The sequence below is a fragment of the Aedes albopictus genome, chromosome 3 (assembly GCF_035046485.1).
Source record: "Aedes albopictus strain Foshan chromosome 3, AalbF5, whole genome shotgun sequence".
In the NCBI taxonomy this organism is placed as follows: Eukaryota; Metazoa; Arthropoda; class Insecta; order Diptera; family Culicidae; genus Aedes; species Aedes albopictus.
The window spans coordinates 219,417,375-219,436,201 of NC_085138.1; the positions used below are offsets into that span (position 1 = coordinate 219,417,375).

Consider the following 18,827-nt stretch of genomic DNA (forward strand, 5'->3'; position numbering starts at 1 on the left):
AGAAAAGAAAAAAATGCTATTTAAAAAGAATCGTCATCCAAAACATGTTTAAATCGATTTTAGATGATGATAAATGATATTTAGATCATAATTCAAAATTTGAAATATCGCGTTTTTCGCCCCGATTTTTTCTAATAGAACAGTTTTTTAGTAATTGCTGAGAATCAAGTTTAGCGTTCGTCAAAAGTTTGGAGTTTACTATCATTCAAATATCTTGCGCTGTAGTGAAACAATTTCAAATCTTTTAGAGCGAAAAGAAAACTGAATATAAATCTTTGGACTATCTGAATCTAAGTTTTGCGTATGAATAATAAAATGTGTGTTATTGGCGAGAAAGTAAGACGATCTCCCTAAAATTTTCAGAATTATCAAAAAAAATAAAATAAAATAAGGAGACATGTATTTTTTTAAGACAAAAACACAACTAGGTAGAACATTGTTTTCCAACATTAATTTTCAGCAATTTCAGCTTAATTTAGTTCTGTCGCTACAATATAGTTAATAAACTATAGAGGACGAATGTCGCTGGCGTCGCCGCTGCACCTTTAGGGCCGCTGGCGGAGATAGGGAGGGATATAAGTGTCAAAGCGAGAAAGTATGCAGTTTGACAAATAGATACCCGGCATGTTTGCGAACAAGAACAAAGGGAGCAGTAGCGACTTTCGTCCTCTATACGATCAACGATCAAACGATCAAATCTGACTACACATGTCAATGGTTGCTACTCCGTGATTGATCTGAGCTGGTACCAATTGCACTGAGATCCAATTGAATAAGGGCTGGGACACTCCACTTATTCTCAAAGTGCAATTCTAGCAGCTCATACATTCCACAGAGTGTAGAATTAGCAACTAGTTAAAATACACAAAAATAAAAACAAAAAAAAAAGCTCATACATTTTGGATCAATAACGGCGCCGGCCACGTCCTTATAGTCAGTTGGGAAGGGAGAGGAATGTTAGAGTGTGCTGGTTGTTGCTACTAAAGACCGAGATCACCTCTGCATCCCCACAACCAGCACGGACTGGGGTATTTGTTAGACGGAAAGGATGGGAGATCTGGGAGTCACCGTTGGGTCGGTGATGCGATCCATGGATAGGGGTTATTTATAGTGTTCGTAAGGTGATAGATTGTGTGGTGAATAAGGTGAATAAGGTCAAGCGGCACAGCACGCTTTTTGGTTGCATAACTTGTAGGCGTTATATACACTGTGCTGTGAGTGGAAGTTGGAAGGAAGGGAAACGACTTTTTTACGATTCGTTTCTGGTTCTAGCGATGGCTATGAACATATGAATATACATGAGTTGTTTTTTTTTTTTTTTCCTTCTAAACCATAGGGGGATAAATCTGCTCATCAGACACCCTAACAGGAAGGTTAGGGTAGTGTGGGGATGAGGCCGTCTTCTACGGTGCCGGTAGAAGCCAGGACTACTCTTTCCTCGACCCACTAAAACACATTCCTATGGTCGCCAAACCCTACGTCTCTGCGGAACCACCAAAAAGGTATTGCTTCAGAGAGGGGCTAGTGCATATCGCACCCTCAAGGTTAGCTGCCGTAGCCTAGCAGCAACGAACATCGATGACTCGCTTTGGAGAGTCCATCACGATAGCATGCTGGCGCTTAGCCAGTTTCCCGAGTGGTCCTCGCCACTCCCTTTGTCCTCGGAAGGCGGGCAGGGTCAACCCCGCCCGCGCCCTACTGCTGAGCGGACATCAAGAACTGATGCCCACGTGCAACCCGATCTGACCTGCCCGCAAAGGAAGGGTATCACTACCCTTCAGGCCCTATCAGATGCACCCGTAGGTTGCAGACAGCAGGATCTCACCTACCCCGACCCTTGCCGGGGACCCCTTTCCAACCGCGGGCTCAGATCCAACCCAGTAGACCGACGCCACGACAGCACCGCTACCGGGACTTCCTCTCCGCGGCCACTTAATCGCTGTAAGGGTCGATCTCGACCGCAGGGCACCGGTATGACCTACGAAGCCGACTTCGAACCCCTGGACCACCTCTTGTACTGCATCTGGACTAGCCATTCTCCGAGTCCACGCGCCACCTCCTTTGTAGCTCCCAGACGATATGGGTGATAGCCGTTGAAACGGCATTCCAGCTAATCTCATCCCTACACATTCTCTGGACCAAGTTGTCCGGAGTTGTGTCCTCCCCGCATGTGGCAAGCATGCGGTCACGCATTGTGCGAAAACGCGGGCACACGAACAAAACGTGTTCCGCCGTTTCCTCTAAACCATTGCACACTGGGCATTCGGGAGAATCCGCATGCCCGAAACGGTGTAGATACTGTCGGAAGCAACCATGACCTGTAAGGACCTGTGTCAGGTGGAATGAAACTTCCCCATGGCGCCTATTAATCCAACTATCTACCCTCGGTATCAACCTATGGGTCCACCTTCCTTTGGTGGAACTGTCCCACGCGCGCTGCCATTTGACCATAGAGGCCATCCTGACAGTCTTGCGTATGCCTCTTGTGCCGCGCATTTCGAAGCACTCCATATCCTCACTGATAAGAATGCTGATGGGCACCATACCAGTAATGACACAGAGAGCGTCGTGTGACACGGTACGGTACGCGCTTGCAACCCTCAGACACATAAGCCTGTAAGTACTTTCCAGCTTCCGTCGGTAGCATTCAGTACTTAGCGCGGTACCCCACGCCGGGCCGCCATACCTAAGTATGGACGTAGCAACACTAGCCAGAAGCTTGCGCTTACTGGCGTACACCGCTGAGCTATTGGACATCATCCGGGACAGTGCCGCAATAGCTGTGGAGGCTCTTTTACAGGCATAATCGACGTGGCTACCGAAGGTAAGCTTATCGTCGATCATCACGCCCAAGTGCTTGACAGAGCGCTTCGACAGGATAGTGCACTCTCCTACACTGATCTCCGTCTGCTGCGCCGACTGCATGTTGTTAACAACCGTCACCTCTGTCTTGTGGTGAGCCAGCTCCAGTTTTCTGGACCGCATCCACGCCTCCACAACCTTGATCGAGTGGTCGGTAGTCAACTTCACCTCCTCGATCGTTTCACCGTAGACTTCGAGCGTAATATCGTCAGCAAATCCGACAATCACCACTCCCACTGGGTACTCTAACCTCAACACCTCGTCGTACATGACATTCCATAACACCGGACCCAGGATGGAACCTTGCGGGACTCCTGAGGTTATGTGAAAGCACTTCCGACCCACCTCCGTGTCGTAAACCAGTACGCGATTCTGGAAGTAGCTTCCGAGAATCTTGTACAAGTACTCCGGTATCCCCAGACGCAAGAGCGCATCGGCAATAGCAGCCCAACTGGCGCTATTGAATGCATTCCTTACATCCAGAGTCACTACCCCGCAGAAGCGAATTCCCCTCCTCTTAGGCTCGAGTGCTTTCTCGGCGGTTTTTGTAACCGACAAGATAGCGTCTACGGTGGACCTCCCCTTCCGGAAGCCATACTGGTTGCTCGAGAGACCATTTACGCCCTCAGTGAACTTCAACATTCTATTGAGGATGATCTTTTCGAGCACCTTCCCCGCCGTGTCAATCAAGCATATTGGTCTATATGCCGACGGGTCTCCGGGTGGTTTCCCCGCCTTTGGCAATAGTACCAGGCTCTGCCTCTTCCAAGCTTCTGGGAAAACTCCCTCGTCCAGGCATTTCTGCATAGCAGACCTGAACATCTCGGGAGCTTCTGCAATAGCTACTTTTAAGGCCAGGTTCGGAACTCCGTCCGGACCTGGGGCCTTACCTACGCTAAGGGACTTAGCTATCCCCGCAAGTTCCACATCGGTGACCCTTTCCTCATCGCCAGCCCCAGTCCCCGGCTGTCCTACGAAAGGAGGCCAAGGACTAGGATCATGACGCGGAAAAAGTCCTCCAATGATCCCCTCCAACATCTCTGGAGATTGCTCTGTAGGAGCCATCACACCTCTCGTCTTGGCCATAACGATCCTGTAGGCGTCACCCCCACGGGTTCGTATTGGCACTCTGACAGAGACCCTCAAAGCAGGCCTTTTTGCTTGCTCTTATCTCGGTCTTGAGCGCGGCTTTTGCAGCGGCGAACACCACCCGCCGTTCGTTTCGCTCTTCCTCTGATCGTGCTCGCTGCCATGAGTTGTATATGTAGAGAAGAGAGAGAGAGAGAGGAAGTGGATAGAAAGATACAAAGTAGGATGAAAGGGACGGGCCAGGGATTGAACCCATGACCTTCTCAGAACCGCTTCAGAAGCGGTAGCCACTAGACCACCAAGCCCGTCTTTTAACCAAGCCCGTTTATTAACTCTATTGTCGCTACGGCCGTCGATTGTAGACGTGCAAATGTGCTCGCTCATCGGCGATTTTTATTGTTAGCTTGTGCCGCGCCTCGCGCTTTTGCATTGTTTCCGGACGTTTTTGTTGACGGTTGTTTGTGCTACTTCTCATCGCTCGATGTGCAATCATCATCATCATGGATGAGATGTTTTTGAACACGGTGCAATTGACTGTCAAACGATAAACTGCAACGATCGACGCGTCACCATCTTTCGAATAGTGGAGGGTGAAGGTATCTTCTTCGCGGTGTTGTTTACGGTGAAGCAACACCGCGAAAAAGGTACAGCTGTGCTCTCCAACATTCGAAAAATGGTGGCACGTCGATCGTTCTACGCTAGCGATTTTGCGGTGGGATGATGACGTTTGGAGGCGAATTGCCGGTGCCTATATGCGGTACGTTCGTATCTTCGATCTGCCGCCAGAGCTGAATGATGATCGTTTATCAGCGGTGCTAGGAGAATATGGAAAGGTTGAACGAGTGGTCCGCGAGAAATTCCCTGCGGATTTGGGTCTGGACCATATGCATTATGCACATTGGCATACCGGTGTACTGGTGGTGTCCAGAAATCGCAGAACTCCGCGCATCCTGTTTAAGAGCTAGAAGGAGGATGCAAAGGGCTCGTACCGATGAGGATAGAATGGAACGAAGTGAGGCGGGCGGCTAAACTGGCACTGAATAAAGAGATTAAATCACGTAAGCGGGCGTGCTTCGAAAATCTCTGTCAGGCAGCCAACACGTCCCCATGGGGTGATGCCTACAGAGTAGTCATGGCCAAAACAAAGGGCGCGTCCGCACCCCCCCCCCCCCCCAGAACGCTCCCTAGAGATGATGCAGAAGATCGTGGAAACGCTGTTTCCGCGCCACGATACAAGGGCCCCCGTTCCCTATAGCCAAACCGGCCATAGCGAGGTAGTCCCGGTGACGAACGACGAACTCATTGCAATAGCGAAATCGCTTAAGTTGAACAAGGCTCCGCGTCGAGGCTAGCCCTGACATGTTCAGAATGGCTATGTAGATGTGCCTAGACAGAGGCAAGTTTCCGGAGAGGTGGAAAAGGCAAAGATTGGTTCTACTGCCTAAACCCGGGAAGCCACCTGGCGACCCGTCGGCATATAGACCTATCTGTCTGCTGGACACCGCCGGAAAACTGTTGAAACGGATCATTCTGTCGAGGCTGATGGTCTATACCGAGAAACCCGATGATTCTGGTCTCTCGGATAACCAGTTCGGCTTCCGGAAGGGTCGATCGACGGTGGATGCTATTAGGGCTGTAACCAAAACGGCCGAGATAGCGCTCAAAAAAAAAAAGCGAACAGTAATCCGCTATTGCGCGGTCGTCACGCTGGACGTTAAGAATGCGTTCAACAGCATCAGCTGGGCCGCCATCGAGTGCGCAGTACACCACCTAGGAGTCACGGTTAGTCTATGCCGGATACTGGAGAGCTACTTCCAGAATAGGGTGTTAATTTATGACACCGAGGAAGGCGAGAGGAGCTACAACACCGCAGGGGTACCTCAGGGGTCCATCCTGGGCCCGGTACTATGGAACGCGGCGTATGATGGCGTATTGAGGCTCAAACTTCCACCGGGCGTAAAGCTGGTCGGCTTCGCCGATGATATTACCCTCGTGGTATACGGCGAGTTGATAGAGGAAGTGGAACTGACTGCAACTCACGCAATTGGCGTAGTGGAGGACTGGTTGAGGTCGAGACATTTGGCACTCGCGCACCACAATACGGAGGTGGTGGTGGTAAACAACCGCAAATCTGAATAGCGGGCAGTGGTCACCACAGGCGGATGCACGATCAACTCTAAGCGCTCACTGAAGCAATTGGGGGTCATGATCGACGATAAGCTGAAATTCGGAAGCCACGTAGAATATGCATGCAAAAGGGTAAGCATGGCGATAATGGCATTGTCAAAGATAATGTTAAATAGCTCGGCAATAGTCTCGAGTAAGCGTAAGCTGCTCGCGGCAGTAGCGGTCTCCATACTGCGCCGCTGCATAGTCGAAGGCGCTAGTGGTTAATCCAAACGTGAAGCGACTTGAGAGTACCCACAGGCTGATGTGCCTTAGGGTGGTGAGCGCATACCGCACGGTCTCAAAGGACGCGGTATGTGTGCTAGCGGGCATGATGCCCATAGCTTTAGTGGTGGCAGAGGATGAAGAATGCTTCGAGCGACGTGGCATAAGAGGCGCGAGGCGAATCGCCAGAACCTCGTCTATGCTGAAGTGGCAGAATGGGATCCCTCCAGCAAGGGTAGATGGACACACAGGTTCATACCGAGCGTGTCCAAGTAAACGAGCAGGCCCCATGGCGAGGTGAATTTTCACTTGACTCAATTTCTGTCAGGCCATGGGTGCTTTAGGTGGTATCTGCACAGATTCCGGAGTGTGCAGACTACGACAAGACTGCGGAGCATGTGCTCCTTGAATGTCCACGTTTCGTGGAGCAAAGGTCGAGTATGCAGGAGGTATGCGGTAGAGATATCACGCCTGACAACCAGTGTTGATAAAAACTCAAATTCTCAAATCTCATGGTTGAGTTGTTTCACGCGCGATTCTTGACTCGCCAAACTCACCGCCGAAAAAATCATGCATGAGTTGACTCATGATTTCACTCATTTCTATATTTCTTGGTGTTCTTAATGTTTACATCGAAGTTTTTAGGATTGTATGATAGAACAAAAGCAAATCTAGCGTACAACAACATTGAATGCCGTTCAAATTGATTTGGATTCGTTTTACAAGCGAACGAGATTTCGGCGCTTGACTCGTGAGTGCGAGATTTTGCATGAAATTCTCGCGCGTGAGAAAACTATTCAGAATCGCGGGCGAGTTTGCTCACGCGGAAGCGGTTCATGAGTGTGCTTTGAGTGTGAGTTTACCAACACTGGTGACAACATTGTTGAAAGGATGTGTACGGGGGCGGACAAGTGGGACTCCGTTACTTCCACGGTTTCTCGAATCGTACTTGAACTACAGAGAAAATGGCGAGCCGAACAACAGCTAGTTGAGTTGGCCCCCCTTCCCCATCCAGGAGCTTCAGTTCAACGGGTAGTCTAAGTACTAGCCAGGACCCGAGCCTCCAGGGGAGAGTGAACAACTTAAGGCGGTAGCTGGTGGAACGCTTACTATTAGAGTGTACTCATGTACGCCCCCCCCCCCCTTCTCGAAGTCATCCCTAACGGGCGTACCGCGAAGGTAAGAAAGAGAGAGAATGAGTTTTTAGTGGGTCGATCCCCACATAACCCGAGGAACCACCTCTTGGGTATCTGTTGCAGATTTTCTCATTCTATAAAAAAAAAAATACGTGGTGTGTATATGGAGGTCAAGAAGCGAATTCCACCGACGAAAACCAATGCTGGTCTGGGAGGTAGAGTATTCTACGAGGATCTGAAGGACACGTGCTTTTTATGCAACACAGAGGGACACTGGAAGAATTTTTGTCCTCAACGTCGTATGCCGGGGTCGTGGCGGGAAAGGTACCTGTATCAGCTGTGCAAATTATGCCGGAATCAATGGAGGACCCAGAAATCCTTGAGATATTAGAAGAAGAAGAACTGATCGACGAGGACCATACTTCAGAAGTACCAGTTGGAAGCTAACAGCGAAACAAGTGGAGAACGCAGTTAAGGCGAACGGGACGGCCGAGGAAATATCCGCCATTGCTCTGTTGCTACTGCCTACTAAGATGGTAATCTCAGATTCTACTTCATATTTTGCAACAAAAACTTATCATTGTGTATGCTCACTTGCAGTGCTTATGTTTTTCAGCATCTGCCGTGCGATAGAAACAGAGATTACCTTCAATTACCTTTAGATTATCTTCAAAATCGCGAGGCAAATTGTTAGAAAGAGAGCGAAGATAAGAAAAATAACACGGCGTCCCGTATCACCTTAAAGCGGTTAAGGAGGTATTGGATAATCCACCGGCTGATCCGGTTTAGGACCGAAGAAAAAGTGCGCGCGAATGAAATGATTAGTTATATTGAATTTCTTTGAACCTGTAGAATAACAAATTGTTCTATTCGAATATCGGCTCTGTAAAGTTTTTTATTAATCAAATGAGCCAAAAATAAATGAGAATGAGATGTATGAGGTGATCAATTTCGCTCAAATAGAACAAAAATCGATTTCAAATGTAGCCTTGGGCACGATTTCATGATACGCAGAAAAGGATCATCAGTTTATCGACCTCAAAAAGGCTGTAAACTGTGTAATCAGAATTTCATTCACTCCTTGATTCATTTCTTGTTAAATACTTGACGTTGTGTACTACATAACAACTTTACCGTGACTTGAATATAAGAACAAATAGTTTTACTGTTGGTCTTACCTTCCATGTTTAATCGTAGTTCCCCCTGGTAGTACTCGCCAACCTTGATCCACTTGTACTTGTCGGGCTCATACTGTTTGAAGTGAATTATATTATACCGGGCCGGACCATCTCCGTTGATGTCGAAATTGAACCGATCGCCACTGAGACCGATAAAATCTGCCTTCCTTAGGTACTTTAGCAAATCGGCTCCTTTTGTGGGATTCATTTCATCACACAGTCCTGGCTTACTGCCACACAGCTCTTGATGCATGTTCCTGAAATTAAGAACGAGTTATGGAAATGAACCTAGCTGTTGCGTTATGGGCCAATACTTGAATGCATATCCGAACGCCATGACTGCGTCGCTTACAAACTGTAGCTGATCTTCAAAATCCAGCGCATGTTTTGATAGCTTTTCCGCCGTCGAACAAAGTTTCGTGTAGTTTTTGTTGAATGGTGTGGGTGGAGAATTGGGGTACTTGCATTGAAAGTGATCCTCCCAAAATTCTGCAGAGAAATTAAGAGTTTCACTACACAGCAATCAAAACTTTTTGTATGGACTCACCGATAAACCAAGGATTTCGTGAGTTACTTTCGACTGTCAAGTTCAAGAAATACTCTTCGAACCCTATTACGGAGTTAGCTTGAGGTTGAACGGATAACGTTCCTTCAACCTCGGCCTCGTTGCCATCAGATACTAGATTCCGTGCACTCCAACCGTCCGATCCTATCCACGAAAACACACCCGTGACATTCTGTCGTCGAACGGCTCTCATAACCTCAGCTACTTCCTGGTCAGAGCCGAATATTATCACGCCTGTGGAGGAAAACACGAAAACTGTAATGGTGGACCACATAGTTGAAAATTCACATACCTTTAGCTCTTGGTTTTGTTAGCAACTTGATAACTATGTTATCATAAGCTATTTTTTCTGCAACGCCAGAATCTTTTACCAACTTTTCCTTGATCGCTATGCAAATACCATGTTTGGAAAGTAAATCATCTAGCTCCTCGAAGGCCTAAATGTAGAATTGAGATGCATCAATTAACCTTTTCTCCAAGAAATACCAACACTGCTGTAGTCCATTTGACAAATTTGTGCCTTACCTTTATGCCGTAATTACTCTCCTCGTAAATTATGGATATATAACTCCAACCCAGCTGCCGGACGATGTCTACTATTGCCTTAACTTGATAATGATCAGATGGTATCGTTCGAGAAAAGTACTCAAATCTTTGTTTATTGCTCAGCTCAGGGCTCGTGGAAAAATATGACACCTGAAATAAAAATAAATGTCGTATTGTAACAAGTTTTGCTTATAATTTCTACAAAAAATTTACAGAAGGCTGCGAGAAAGGACGGTGGGAACTTTGGTCGTGGGCTGATAGGAAAAAAGGGTTTGCTTATGCAAGGCTGAGCGCCTGTTCTACAGGTTAGGAGTGGCTTACAACAGCGTGTGTTCTCCCTGGTTAGAGGCGAATGATCGACGTTCGAGAGCCAGTGATGAACTCTAAGCTAGACTATGCACCAAGATCCTCCGACAAGTTAGGTGGTTAGTGTCCGAAGTCCGACCCTACCAGTCAATCGTTAAAAATAATGGCAGCGGTAAGTCAGCAAGACAAAAATATGAACTGAAATCATCGGCAATAACTCCAGCGAACAAAGAGGACTTGCAAATGGGAGCTCGATACCGGGAACTGCCGATCTGCAGGTTGAGAATCAATAGCCCATTCGTTCACTTAACCACAATCAACATGCGCAGCCCTCATCAGAAGCACTTATGATGACAAGGACGCATTTTACGTGCAGCTCGAACGCGAGTACGACCGCTTCCGGAGACCCAAACGCTCAGGTAGGCCAGGAGGAGGAATTCAGAACGACGATTGGTAAGTTCAGCACCCACCGGCTGCCAAACAAAACGGCCTACGACTCATCGATTTTACCGCCTCTAAGAACATGACTAATGGCCACTCGTAGCACCTTCTTCCAACATAGTCTCCAAAATCATTACACTTGGGGATCAGTACAGCAAACGGAATAGTAAATCGAACACGTTCTGATTGCAGAACGATACGTCTTCCACATTGTCGACGTCAGGACGTGGCGCTTACATCGACTCTCGCCACCGCATGGTGATGGTCAAGCTGCACCCAAAAATTCTCCGTCATCAACAATTTGCGGTACCGGCGACCGTCACTGTACAACCTAGAGCGATTTTCAAAGCTGAATCGCCGTATAACAGCGAGTTCCCCCCGGTCTTTCAGAGGACTGCTGAAAAAGCAGCCATAAACGACGTGGAATGGAGTCGACGAAGCGAATGATTTGATGAGGAGTGTAGAGCAATTTTGAAGGAGAAAAACGCAGTGCGGGCGGTAATGTTAAAGCATAGACTCCGAGTAATGCCACCTGGAAGAAGCGGCGTGTAAGTATCGTTCCCAAGAAACGCGCAAGTTTTCCAATAGCTCAATGCGTCCCGCTAACAACGAAAGCCTTTTGACGGGCGGACGTTAGGTGATTGAAATGTGGAAGCAGCTCTTCGATGAGCCTCTGAATGAATGGCGCGGAAATCCTAGATGGATGGTATCACGATGGGCCCAGAAACCTGACCACCTGTCTTGGTAATCAGGATCTGGGAAACCGAACAGCCTAGGAAGTAATGTCAAGCGGTAGAGGCAGATACCTTTAAAGTTGTGGAGGAATGCGTCTATCTCAGATCCTTACTAACGGCAGACGGTGTAAGTAAGTAGGGAAATGCCAATGCACATTTTAAGTGGAAGTCGTGCATACTATGGGCTGCAGAAGAAAGTGCAGAAGAGGAGCAGCGCGATCAAAATGGGTGGACTTAAGTCCAATTGTTAGAGCGTGATCTGGCTTTTATATCCTTCAAAAGAAGAATAATAAAGATGTTGACAAGTCCAAGGCTTGTGCAGTCTCTGCTGTGTGGTCCAATGACCGCCAGTATTTATACTACCTTAGGTAGACAAAATGAATCATACCTAGACATTTAGGTACTTCATGAATAGTATTTCATGTAGGTAGATATTATATGTACACAAATTAGGTAGACACTACAGTCCTTTCCCTTTAGAAAACTCCTAAAAGCATAACAATACTAAAAACAAATTGTTCAATTCGAGTCTGTCACTTTCAAACACTACCTCTGTTCACTAACAAAATTTATAAACACAAAAATCACAAAAACAAACAGACAATTTCGCTATCGCAACGTTATCAAAAAGTACACATAACACAATTTCATACACCATAACATAATAACGAGTCTGTCACTTTCAAACACTACCTCTGTTCACTAACAAAATTTATAAACACAAAAATCACAAAAACAAAAAGACAATTTCGCTATCGCAACTTTATCAAAAAGTACACATAACACAATTTCATACACCATAACATAATATATGACAATTCCGCCACAAAAGAACAATTTCGTTCACCACAAAAAAAATAACAATTCGTTATCACCAAAACAAAAAGACAATTCCGTCAATGCAACATCGGCCAAAAAACAGAACATTCTGTTCACAACATAATGGCAATTCTACCATAAAAGAACAATTCCGTTCTCCGCAAAATAACAATTCGTTATTACAACAACCTGAAAACCAAAAGGAAAAATCTCCGAATAACTCAATCACACGTTCCTTGATCCTCGTCGCCACTTTTATATCCTTCAAAAGAAGAATAATAAAGATGTTAACAAGTCCAAGGCTTGTGCAGTCTCTGCTGTGTGGTCCAATGACCGCCAGTATTTATACTACCTTAGGTAGACAAAATGAATCATACCTAGACATTTAGGTACTTCATGAATAGTATTTCATGTAGGTAGATATTATATGTACACAAATTAGGTAGACACTACACTGGCGAGCATCGACCGTAATCGAGGTAGGAAATTTAAGCTTCTTAAAGCCATTAAAGCTCGGAGTAGTTTGAAGTTGGCTCAATGAATGCCAAAAATAAAGTCGCAGGTAGTTACCATCAATTTAGGGCTCCCATTATATGATACCTATGATAAATTATTATTATGCCTTCATTAGTGTGCATCTTCGCCCTGGATATGTTCGTCACCGGTATAATGGATAAACCATGAGATATAGCACTTTACTTTGAACCTTTTGAACAATAAGTTAGTTCTAGAAAGCCAAATGGTTTAGGTAAGCTCAAACGAATACATATAACACTTGGAACATTTATTATTTCAAACATACAACATACGGAAACATTATCGCTCAACACTAAAAACGTGTGTTGGTTTTCGCTTGAATTACAATAACTTACCTGTGGGATTTTGAAAAGTCGTAGCAGGTTGGCCACTTGGATGGAAGTCACTGATGAAGCAGCTCCCACAACTCCAGAGATGACCTTCTTCTTGTGTCCTTTGCTGCTGCAGTTGTTGTAATCGGTTGCTTCGTCTATATTGCTGATTGACCCTTTGATGAAATCCACCGCCATTTCTAGCCCGTACGTGTCTTTGTCGCAATCGTCTAAAATATGGGCTCCAATAGTAACGTTGGGTATAAGATTGTCCATGTTGATTTTGTCCAAAGTATATAACATAGTCTCCAACGCTTGTATGCCTCCCTGGGGCATTATGGGCCCACACGTCACCGAGTCCTCTCGGGAGTGAACCATCATTAGGCCGCCCAGAATAAGGTCACCTTCCACAACTGCCTCGCGCTTAACTGGCCAATGGATGACATGGGGAAGTTTGGTGTTATTACGCTCTTCAGCGACGGGACCCGTACTATGGCGCACGAAGTACCGATTTCTGTGGAATTGTTGGAAGCCGTGCCGTTTGTGCTTCAGGGAAAACATGTTTTGACATCGATAGTTCTGAGCATGCCTGCTGCTTTTGTTGCCATGTTTCTCGACAAATTTGATCTCATGGCCGCAATCATCAAGATTGTAGTAATGGTACCTCTGACGATTTCTGCCATATCCGTGATGTAACAATTCACGTCCATCGACGTGCGTCAAATAGCTCAACAAACATAAAATAAAATCAACATTGATGATCAACACCAATTGCTTCATTTTTTTTTTACTCTAGGGAGACGTTTATTTGGTTAAACATTGCTGGAATGCAGAAAAATCTGAAACAAGAAATTAATTAATGGTTGTAAAAATTTATGTTTTTTTTAAGTTGTGAAAATTACATAATAATCTTGCGATTTTATTACACTGCTGAATCTTACTTAGCCAATTAAAAATATAGTAATTTAATAAGTAATTACTATCATCATAAAGTAAACTAAAAATAAAACTAGGTTATACGCTTTTCAATCGATACTGATTGAACCAAAAGGTTAGCGTAAAAAAAATCAGAAGCGTTTCCGAGGGTTTCAGGAAGTTTCCAGATATGTTTCAGAGGCGTATCGAGGCATTTCAGGGAATTTCAGGAGAGTTCTGAAGGGATTTCCATTGGAACCTAAGGAACCCTTCAGGACGCACACCGTTGTAAAAAAGTACAGCACTTCCAAAAAACCTCACTCATCGTATGCAGCGCGAGCGCGGTGCAGTTTCAGCTGTTTGATTGCGGCCGTCCTGAAAGGTTAAGGAAGTTTCACGGAGTTTTCAGAGGAGTTTCTAGACATGTTAAGACTTTTCTGGTGGTTTTATGGGATTTCTGGGGAATTTGGAAGGTGTTTACGGTTATTGAAGGGTGTTCTCAATAAGCTTCCAGAGGGTTTAAAGTTTTCAACTGCAGCATCATCAACGCGTACTGCCCACAAGAAGGGAGACCTAATGATGAGAAAGAAGCGTTAACGCGCAGTTAGAGCAAAAAAACGATTGTTTCTCGCCGCGTTACGTGAAAATCGATGTCGGCGACATGAACGCGCAGGTAGGAAGGGAGGTAATGTACAGACCGGTAATCGGGCGAAACAGCCTGTACGCCATATCGAATGATAACGATCAGCGATGCGTAAACATTGCAACCTCCTGTGGTATGGTAGTCCGACCAAAGCACTTTTTTCCTCCGCAAAGATATCAACAAAGCCACCTGGAGATCAGCCGACCATCAAACAGAAAACCCAATTGGGTTTTTAAATTAAGAAAAATGTATTGATTTTTTGATTTTATACGAAAGAGCACCTTTTTCTGAGCCGCTATGATTTTTTTCAGATTTTTAGAACTTTATTTTGGTACCTAAAATTAATTTCAAAGAGATTTTTTTAAATCACCTTTTGACAGCTGGGTAACTGTTTGACAGCTCCACCCAGTACAAAATGCGACGAGGGGTGATTCGACAAATCGCTCCCATACAAACTTCAAATTGATTTTTAAATAGGTTCCCGGTCACCAAAATTCATGAAAATTTGGATTTCGGCTCAGTTTCGCAAGCAGATTCAGAATATGGAATTATCTCAACACCGCTAAAGAAGCCAATTTGCTAAAGTGCAATTTGACTACGTTCTAATCGACGGTAAAATCTTTTCGAATCACTACCTAGTCACTGTATGCATACACAGCTAATCACATTCGGTAATTTTTACCAAAATCTCAACCGCTGAGCCACAGACAAACAGACGTAACACCTTGAACGATTATTATGGAAATCCATCGTTCAGTTCACACTACCATCATCTGGTGGAAAAGTTGCACGAATCACTGTGTTGTGCAATATCGTCAACAGAAGGCGCTAGTGTGAAACGTCAAACGCATAGAAAAACGATGCACACGCCTCTGGTTGTGAAAGCCACAACTATGAAATTTTAAATTGATCGTTAAAAGCGTGGTCAATGGAAATTTCGCAAGTATTACGTCTGTTTGTCTGTGGCTGAGCGTTCGGTAATGGATTTTTACCAAAATTCTGTAAAAAATTACAAAATTTCGGTAAAATGTTATCGTTTATCTGTCAAACTCTAATGAAGTTCGGTAGAAGTTGCAAGCTTTACCAAATTTTTCCTGTAAAACAAACTTAACTGTTGAGATTTCGGTAAAACATTACCGAAGTCGGTGTTTTTTTCTTAGTGTGTACGCTTAAAACATTCGACGGTTATTATCACGCGTCGAAGTCGAACAGCCTGGCTCAACATCGATCAGCTGCGTAACGTAGAAGTGGCTCAAGACTACGAAAGGCTCAAGGCTGAAGGGACATCCGATCCGCCATAGGTAGTACTTCGGCTGGGCACTAGGCTTCGCGATTCCGAATGACACCACTGACTGGTACGATGGCGAAAGTGAACAGTTGAAAAACGAGAAGAATGCAGCATGGGCGAGAATGTAACAACACCGTACAAGGGCGAATGAGGCACATTATAGACAGGCGCGGAACAGGCAGAACTCAGTCTTCCAGAGAAAGAAGCGCCAGCAGGAAGAACGAGAAGGCGAAGCGATGGAAGAGCTTTATCGCGCTAAGGACACACGGAAGTTCTACGAGAAGCTGAACCGCTCGCGCAGAGGTTTTGTGCCACAAGCCGACATGTGCCAAGACAATCTCGGGAATCTTCTCACGAGCGAGCGTCAGGTGGTCGAGATGTGGCGGCAGCATTACCTCAACGTTGCAAGCACCGAAGGTAGTGTGGTAACTGATCTAGGGGTACGTACGCTTGACGAAATGTTTTCAGCCCCTAACCTCCAAGGAATTGAAGAGGAGATTGGCCGGTTGAAAAACAACAAAGCCGCTGGAGTAGATCAACTTCCAAGCGTGCTGCTAAAATACGGTGGAGAAGCACTGGTGAGAGCACTACACTGGGTCATTCTCAAGATTTGGGAGGAGGAAGTTTTACCAGAACAATGGAAGGTATTGTAACTGAGCAAGGGCCGCGTTACTCCCAGCAAGAATGGCACAAATGTCCCAAATGGAGGATAACGTGCCTCTGGAGCCGGCCTTCTGATCCTATCATCTCCCTTCCTAACTTCCTGGCGCCCGTCCTCAACACTGGACGACGCCTCCCACTTTCTTACGGACTAGTCATATCTTACGTTCTTCACTTTTCTTCTGCTTTTAATAACTTTTCAAAACTTCGACTGTTGGCTCTGAAGATGTTGGATTCAAGTTCGTTGACCCCAAACCTTTGACCAATGACCATCATGATGGCCACCCAGTTCGCCTCCCATGGCCGCCCATTCGTGCAGTCCTGTGCTGCCTGGTATCAGGTATCAGTAGGTCGGCTCCAGAGGCACGTTCTCCTCCATTTGGGAAATTTGTGCCATCGCCATGAACACGAGCCTATTCATCATTCACCTGACGGAGAAGGGAAGGAAAAAGGATAGGACATGGGAAAGGACAGGTAAGGGAATAGGATCGTCATACTCGCAAAAGCGTACCACAATGGGTTCACATAGCGTCCTGAAAAGGACACTGTAATAACGCATAAGCGTACCACAATGGGTTCAAACATCGCCCTGAGAAGGGCACTGTGATAACGCATAAAGCGTAAAGAGAGCCTATAGCTCTTTACTACAGCGGGTCAAGAACAACAGAACGTCCTGAAGATGCAAGTTTCTGAAGTCAGTTTCACTTATGTTTCCCGAGTACTCGGAAACGCAATTGCGCAAAAACTGGACAGTAACATATTAAATGATACGAAGTTCCATAATCGGATTCACAGCTATCACAGGCAAATGAATCAGCTTGCTGCATATTCGCCATGTGATCACTGAGTCGGCAGTGGCCAGTCAATGCTTTGACCAGCATGCTGCAATTCTGCTTTGATAGATTTGTTAGATACTTTGTCACCCCTAGAGATGGCTCAGTACAAGACAATTTTGTTTGACGACATGACTCCAAACTATTCCTGTATTGTTTGTGCTGAGTGGCCGCCCAGGTGTCAATCTGAAGCTTCACCCAACACTTGGAGTTGGCCGAAGCAAGTGCTTTAATAGCAGCCTGGCTATCTGAACAGAAGTATATTACTTTGCCCATTACGTGCTACTGAAGTGCTGATTTCACTCCGCAAGATTTCGGCCTGAAAAACGGTGCAGTGTCTACCAAGTGAATAAGACTGATGCAGCCTTAGCTCACGATGATAAACACCAGCACCTGCTCGACCTTCGAGAAGGGAGCCATTAGTGTAACATACGATGCCGTCTGAAATACTTCTCTCCAGATAACCAGATGTCCACTCTTCCCGGGAAGGGAATTTCGTGGTAAATGTCCTATATGGAAAATTACAAGCAATTGTAAGATCACTTGGAGCAAGGACAACTTTATCCCAATTCACCAAAAGTGGAAACAACGAGGTGTGTGTTGAACTGCGGTAAGTGCAAGTAGGTGCAAGAAACTGCTTCTTGTTTGAGATGAATGTGTAGTGGGGCAACGTCAAAGAGCACTTCGAACGCTGCCGTAGGAGTTGAAGAGAACGCTCCAGACATCGCCATCAAGCACATCCTTTAGAGATGGCCTAATTTTGATTGGACCGTTCTCACTCCGCCCTTTTGCCACCACACAAGACATCCATAGGCCAATATTGGACGAACAACAGTTGTGTTAAACCATTTGATATACTTGGGTTTAAGACCTCAAGTTGTACCAAAGGTTCGCCGGCATTGCCCGAAGGCCATACAAGCTTTCTTGATTCTGAACTCAACATGAGGTGTCCAGGAAAACTTGGAATCAAGAATGACTCCAACGTACTTTACCTGTTCAGTCACATTGATTTCAGAATCAAAGAGACGTAAAGGTCGAACACCATTACGGTTTCGCTTTTCCGTGAAAAGAATAATAGATGTTTTACTCGGATTTACCGATAGGCCATATTGGCGACATCAACCCTCAACTACCTGAAGAGCGTTTTGCATCAGGTCGAAAGGGGTGCTGATGCACATACCGACTAACAATGTTAGGTAGTCGTCGGCAAAACCATAAGTAGGAAAACCGCTATTATTGAGTTGCCTCAATAGCGTATCTGCTACGAGATTCCACAAAAGTGGTGATAAGACTCCCCCTTGGGGGCATCCACAAACACTCAATTTCCTAATCGCCGCTTGACGCAATGTCGAGAAGAGATGTCGGTTTTTGAGCATTTGGTGAATCCAATTGGAAATCATTGGTGATATACCATGACCCCGTGCGGCTTCCAATATGGCATCGAAAGGCACGTTGTCAAAGGCACCCTCGATATTTAAGAAAACACCCAAGCAGGATTGCTTTTGAGCGAATGCCTTCTCGATATCGTAAACAACTTTGTGTAAAAGAGTCACAGTGGACTTTCCAGATTGGT

General features: G+C 45.7%; 1 protein-coding gene across 2 annotated transcripts in view; it reads right to left on the reverse strand.

Annotated features, from left to right (window-relative positions):
- LOC109406730 (metabotropic glutamate receptor 8) overlaps positions 1-18,827 on the reverse strand; it is a 48,830-nt gene that overhangs the window by 16,407 nt on the left and 13,596 nt on the right. For both annotated transcript variants that reach the window (XM_062858959.1, XM_029877176.2), the window contains exons 2-7: positions 12,940-13,754; positions 9,747-9,917; positions 9,514-9,658; positions 9,204-9,455; positions 8,971-9,145; positions 8,657-8,913 (exon numbers count right to left, since the gene is read on the reverse strand). In XM_062858959.1, the coding sequence (XP_062714943.1) occupies positions 8,657-8,913; positions 8,971-9,145; positions 9,204-9,455; positions 9,514-9,658; positions 9,747-9,917; positions 12,940-13,695 (1,756 nt within the window). In that variant the 5' untranslated portion in view covers positions 13,696-13,754. The remainder of the gene's footprint in view (positions 1-8,656; positions 8,914-8,970; positions 9,146-9,203; positions 9,456-9,513; positions 9,659-9,746; positions 9,918-12,939; positions 13,755-18,827) is intronic.